Source organism: Danio aesculapii, chromosome 12, assembly GCF_903798145.1.
Source record: "Danio aesculapii chromosome 12, fDanAes4.1, whole genome shotgun sequence".
Lineage (NCBI taxonomy): Eukaryota > Metazoa > Chordata > Actinopteri > Cypriniformes > Danionidae > Danio > Danio aesculapii.
Window position 1 is genome coordinate 47009551 of NC_079446.1, and position 6937 is coordinate 47016487.

Genomic DNA, 6937 nt, shown 5'->3' on the forward strand with positions numbered 1-6937 from the left:
TAGATTTAAAAGATTGTACAACATCAATTATTCAAAGATCCATTTAAGAGTTAGAGATTAATACCTGACCGTGTAGAAATACATTGCAGCATTTAAGTCTTGATGCAGAGTTCAGGGACTCACAAACTGCAATGGGGTATCCTGGCTACAGGATCCCACAGACACTTCTGCACCCTTTGCCTAAATACACAAATCATCTTAAATTCATAACAATAAAAGCTTCACCAAGACTCTCGCCTGCTCATGAGCTGATGCAAAGACCGTTTTCCCTGGAGTGGAGCATCTGGAAAAGATCTTATCAAAGTCAAACCCCAAATTAACTAATTTAAGGGAGATTGTAAAATATTACAGTGAAATTAGGACCACTTTACCAATCACACAGAGACATTTAAAATGACACCAAACATGAAGATAAAGCCACAAGATACACCATATTAAAAACTTAAACATTCTGTGTGGAATGTGAGTGAGCTGCTCTGGTGGAAAAGGTAAAGTCCAGGTCAAAGAGGGGGGCTCAGGATTTATGATCGAAATAACCCGAACAACTGGTTTTCTAGCTGATCTTCTTCTCAGATTAGAAAGTTTATTGTTTTAGTGCTTGACCATTCTCGTGGTCTTGTCTCGTGTGGAGCTCCATAACAGTTTTCAGGGTTTAATATTATGGAGAGATATAGCCATCCTTACATGATATACAGTTGAAGTCAAAATTAGTAGCCCCTCTTTGAATTATTATTATTATTTTATATTTCCCAAATGATCCTTAACAGAGCAAGGAAATTTTCACAGTATGTCTGATAATATTTTTTCTTCAGGAGAAAGTCTTATTTGTTTCATTTCAGCTAGAATAAAAGCAGTTTTACATTTTTTAAAGCAATTTTAAGGTTAAAATCATTAGCTCCTTTAAGCAGTATATTTATTACCATTGTATAACCATCATTATACAATAACTTGCCTAATTACCCTAACCTGCCTAGTTAACCTAATTAACCTAATTAAGCCTTGAAATGTCACTTTAAGCTGTATAGAAGTGTCTTGAAAAATATCTAGTCAAATATTATTTACTGTCATCATGGCAGAGATAAAATAAATCAGTTATTAGAAATGAGTTATTAAAACTATTATGTTTAGAAATTTCTTGAAAAAAATCTCCCCGTTAAGTGAAGTTTCATAAATTAATTTCGAGAGGAGCACGTGATATGATTGAGCACGTCTGGCCGCTCATCTGTAATCAGTAATAATCCAATCAGAGTGATCCTAGTTTACTATAAATGGATCATTTTCTCCCTACTGTTTCTATCTTCGTTTGGAAGAATCCCCCCTTCCACCCCATCTCCTCCTTTTCCTCCCTTTTCTAAAGGGGGAGCTCTCGAGACCTACCTGATCTCGGATCTACTGATATGCTTATCGACCGGGCGGGAGCCCTGGGCTCAAATATCTCAGAGCTCAGGGTTCTCTCCCGGGACAGCATGCCAAACCTGCTTTATACGCCAAGCATATCTAAGTGGGAACTCTTGAAAAAGAAATTGGGGAAAAAATAAACAGGGTGGCTAGTAATTCTGACTTCATCTGTACACTGTAACACTATAGTTTTTACAAATTTAAGAGGATTGAAGATAAAATAATAAGTTGTTGCAAATGAAAATCTCAATAGTTGTATTGTTTCAGCTCATTTTAATCACAGTAAGTAGTTTGAACAAACAGGAACCGAGCTTATTTGATCAACTGTTAATCTACTGCATGTGTAAAACTGTGTGGTGCAACACAAGTGGTGAATGTTTGCTTCAGAGGTCGACCACACCGCTGTAGTGAACTCATTGAAGGGTTAATGAGCAGCCGCTAAAGAGGAAGACGATGCTTGTAGTTTGTGCAAAATGGTGCATGGCAATCAAAAACTAAATTGAATTTTGACATAACCGTTCAAATTGCAAAACATCAGATCTGTGCCGGATTTAATACCACATATTGGTATTACCACATACCACAGTGGTTTGAGGTATAACAGAGATTTATGTTGTCTGCAGTTCGATGAAGCGGATCCTTTAGGAGAACCTCATTCAAAATAACCTTTGCTTTCATAGTGAAATTACACTTGTTCTGTATTACTGTCATGACAATTCTGTCCGGTGATCTGAATCATTTGAATCCTCTGAAATGCATCAGGATGCTTTTTGTAGATGATAATGATGGTCAATATGATGATGATGATGAAGATGATGATGATACAGTCCACAACTGCAGAGATGACAGAAACAGGAGTATTCTCATGTCCAGCACTCCCAGTAACAATAGGAGAACCATCTATGCGTGATTCATGCCCTGTAAAGTAATTAAAAACCAAATATTATCATTTAAATCATAAATCTAACTTCAGCCCATTGCAGACTGCAGACAGTCAGATTCTGCACACACACTCTGATTCAATGCTTATGTGTGGAGAATCTGATTTCTTGACAAACACACACAAATCTAAATATATTTATGTATGTATTTATTAATTTATAAATATATACAAAATACATGAACAGTTTTCTGTTTTTTAAGTCTTTAAAGTATAACCAATACTGATTTATTTTCAATAATCAATGAGTATTGTTGGAAGAAAAATAAATTATGAGTAGAGGAGAACCCAGGAGACTCGAAACAAGCAGAATTCCTTTATTGAGACGTGTTGGTTAATCTCTAGTCATACAGCGTCTTCAAGAAGTTCATGTGTCTGCAAGAGCCTATTGGAGGTCTGTAGTCTGCGAGTTTTATCAAAGTCTGAATTAAGACAAAGCTCTCCTGTCAATAATGGCTTCTTAGGAGGGGAGATGGCTAAACAAAGCGTGCAAATTCAGTATTGGAATCAGCATGATAACTGGCATATAGGTGTTAGAAACTGGCCCAGCAATTGACCACACAAGTTAATCAACAAAAGGGGGCCTGAAAGTATCACCCAAAGACAAAGGCAGAGTCGTTAAAAGCCTGCCCGTAGCATTTGCATCACTCTGGCTTAGTATGTAGTCAGAAAGACAAAGGTAAATGTCAATGTCAATTTTATTTCTATAGCACTATTTAACACAACCAGAGGTTGACCAATGTGCTGCACAATACAAATCAAAACCATAGACTGTAAAATATATGGACGGAGTATCCGTGACGTCACCCATAGGTTTCTGAACACTGCAAAAGAAGCTACAAGTAAAAAAAAAAAAAAAAAAAAAAAAAAAAAAAGAAGCTACAAGTAGGCGCGGCCAACCGTCGCCATTTTGTTCACGCGTCATCGTACCCACGGCGGGATACCAAACAAGGGCAAAGAGGCGGAGAGTGAGCGGAGCTACAGACACGTGCTGGCGCTTTGCTTAGACCTGGCAGACAGACTTTACTTTGGGAGAAACGCTTGATACTTTATTACCTGCGACTCGTGTGTGTTCTGACCACATGTGCTTGGCTGTACACTATATCAATAAAGTGTTTGGACTTTTAAAAACACTGTAGTAATACATTGAGCCACTAAACATTGTTCTTATGACGTTTTTCTACAGGAGGAAAACACAGATTACTTCCAAACACTTCAAATATAGTCTGTGTTAGTAAATGCAAGACTATTGATGAACTCCAGCATAACACTGTATGACAACGCTTCAGATGACTGATCTAGAGCCTACAGCTAATCAATCTGTCACATTCTGGAGTGCTTTACAGCTCTAAAGAAAAATATTAATGATAAATGATCTTAAATAAAACAAATACATTTATAGAGATGGTATACAAGTATATAACTTTACTCACATGGGAAACGAGACCACATGAATGGTTTGTGAGCACAATTAAGTGCACACAGCATCCCATATCATCTGATAATTGTAAGAAATAAGTCCAAAAGGCAGCTGACTGTGTAAAGCCACATAAAACAACACAAAAATACGATGAATATGCCGAGATCAGTGGCTAATCTGCCGGATTCAGCTGAGATGAAGTGACAGCGACCAGCAAGACCTAGCTGTCACTCAAGTGGCCACGCCCTTAATTATGCAAACTTAATATAACCTAATATAAAGGAAATGGATGAGTTATAAAAAAATTCACCCCCCTCACAGTTGTCATGGAGGGTAATAATAGTTATATGAACCAAAATCGTTCTTTGTACCAGGCTGTAAACACCTTTTTTTCTGCTGTAAAGTTGACCATTCTAACAGTGGGCTCAATTGCAATTTGCTCTATTATGGAGCCAGGACCAGCGGAATTTTGATGAATTGCAGTTTCAGTTACTTCCCTATTGGCCTCCCGAGGGAGAGCGGGAGGTTGCCGCTTGATCAAAACAGATAAAAAAGAAATGTATATATAAAATGATAAAATTATTGCTAAAACAGACACTTTTCACTGATAAAATGCCAAATCAAAGAGATTTAAATTAGATTTAAAAACAGACAGGGATGAAACAGATCTGATACAGAGGGGCAGAGCATTCCACAGCCTAGGACCAGCTACTGCGAAAGCACGGTCACCTCTGCATTTCAGCCTCGACTTAGGTATGAATAACAGTCTCTGGTTAGATGACCGAAGAGACCGACCAGGCTGATGCTTAATTAAAATGTCCCTCATGGCTGGGCTGTTAATAAAATGATATAATCAAAAACCAAAGAATTTTCTGTTATATGTAGATTATTGTTCATTTGAAGCTAGATTTATTAAGCTTGTGCTTCATCCCACTCCATTTTCGACCATGTTGAAATGTATTCTTTTGTTGATGATATTTTATGTATGATACTTTGTTCGAAAATAAATAAATCAAATCAAAAATCAAATCAAATCAAGATTATAAATTTATATTTCCACAGTATAATAAAATATACCACACATAATGACAGGAGCTTCAGCGTTAGGGTTTAACAGTCTCTGCCAACAGATGATTGAAATAATATTAGTAGATTAAAAATGAAGGCATATTTGCAAACATTTACTGAACTGAAAAGATGTATTACAGACATACCTAATATCTCCACAGTGAATTCTGCTGTTTTTGTTGAACTATTAGTTTGCAAAAAGAATCTGATTGTTTCCTTCATTGCTGTATCTGGAGTGTATCTGCATGTGAAGGTTTTCTTCTTTTCACAGGCGTCATCGGGAAACTCTTCTCTACAGATTGTGGAGTCATTATATTTCTCAGAATACTGAAACTTATACAGTTTATCACAGCCTTCAGTGCACTGTTCAGAGAAGCTGCAGGTGAAAATCACTTCTTTTCCCACAGTTCCAGTCACATCGTTACATCTCACATTGCAGGCATCTGAAAAAAACAAATCAAAAACAAAACATAATAAAAGTATTTTAATACAGCAGCAGAAGAATAATACAAAATTTGTGTCACATCTCATGAAAAATTATTTTTAAATCAAGATAATATCTAAGTGTCTGTGTCAGTCATATACATACTGAATCATTATGAAACATTTTAATAATTAAAACCATTACATTATCTGTTGTGTGCATTTCACTGAAAAGGCACTAACTATGATTGAATAAGACTTTAGCTCAACCAAAAAGCTATAGCTTACTTATGCATTATTATTATTATTATTTTCTTTATTCTCCATTTCCACCTGGGGATACTCTTCCCGAGGCCCTCAGATTATGCAGAGTCACTGATTCGATCCAAGACCAACGACGAGATGATCCCAAGGTTTCCATATCCTGGACCAGGCCGTATCCTGAGCAGCTACTGTGGTGGTCATGGAGGAGTGGAGAACATGAGACTGATTCCTGTGATGCTCCAGAGACAGACGAGTCTTCGCTGAGGCCAGCTTCCAGCCTCCGCCGCTGAGACTGCAGCTCTGCACAAGACGTTTGGCCAGCGGAGAAATTAAAATGGTCGTGCCCAACTGAGCCTGGTTTCTCTCAAGGTTTTTTTTCTTCACTTTCGCCATTTAGTTAAGTTTTTTCCTCGCCGCTGTCGTCACTGGCTTGCATGGTTCGGGATCTGTAGAGCTGCGCATCGTTGGATTTGCTCTTCAATATTTGGACTCTCAGTAGTGATTATTAAACCACACTGAACTGAGCTCAACTGAACTGAACTTAAACACTACAAACTGAACTACACTGTTCCTATTTACTATGACCTTTTATGTGAAGCTGCTTTGACACAATCTACATTGTATAAGCGCTATACAAATAAAGGTGAATTGAATTGAATTGAATTGAATTATTATTATTAATATTATTATTATTATTATGTTGTCCATGAACATTACAATTAAATTGGGCAAATCATGCATTTGCTTACTGTAGGAGCCATTTGTTTATTTTCGTTTAAAGGTTTGCATTAATCTTGATTTTTTTTTTATTTTGGAGATTTGCACCCCCTGCAGGCCAGAGGAAGCTTAAAAGGCCTGGGTGTGGCCTACTGGAGAAGGGCCTGCTGGGAGCACATGGTCTTTAGACCTTACCTTCAGTGTTTGTTGACCAAAGTCATTTGATTTTGTTTATTTCATATCAGTTTTTGTTCAAACAAGCTTTACAATAAACAGCCACACATGAAGACTTGTCGTGCCATGTATTATTTCCTAAGGAAGCGTCTAAACCCCTCAGCAGACCCAAGATGTGACTAATTTGAAACCTCAATCAAGGATAGTCACAACACTTACAGTAAGTGTTTTAGCACAAAAAAATAATAAACATAATTACAGTACAAAATAATAATATTTTTTACACAACTCAAAAATAATCCCTTACATACATAAGATATGAAGCAAATTATATCAAACAATAACCTCAAATAATAACAATAGTAGTCTATGTATGTAAAAACTGCTGTTTTCTATTAAAATCATTGCCATTGCTTTGTTATTTAAGATTAGTGCACTGAAAAAAGTGTTGCATGCAAAACTGTTGCAAACAATTTATTTGTGTTGAATTTAAACAAACAAATTAAATTGAGCAATTTTCAACTTAATTTGCT

General features: G+C 36.6%; 1 protein-coding gene across 1 annotated transcript in view; it reads right to left on the reverse strand.

Moving 5' to 3' along the window:
• Window positions 1–1669: 1669 nt before the first annotated feature.
• LOC130239010 (uncharacterized) overlaps window positions 1670–6937 on the reverse strand; it is a 41483-nt gene continuing 36215 nt past the window's right edge. The window contains exons 3-4 of the mRNA XM_056470137.1: window positions 4973–5269; window positions 1670–2316 (exon numbers count right to left, since the gene is read on the reverse strand). Of these exons, the coding sequence (XP_056326112.1) occupies window positions 2084–2316; window positions 4973–5269 (530 nt within the window). The 3' untranslated portion in view covers window positions 1670–2083. The remainder of the gene's footprint in view (window positions 2317–4972; window positions 5270–6937) is intronic.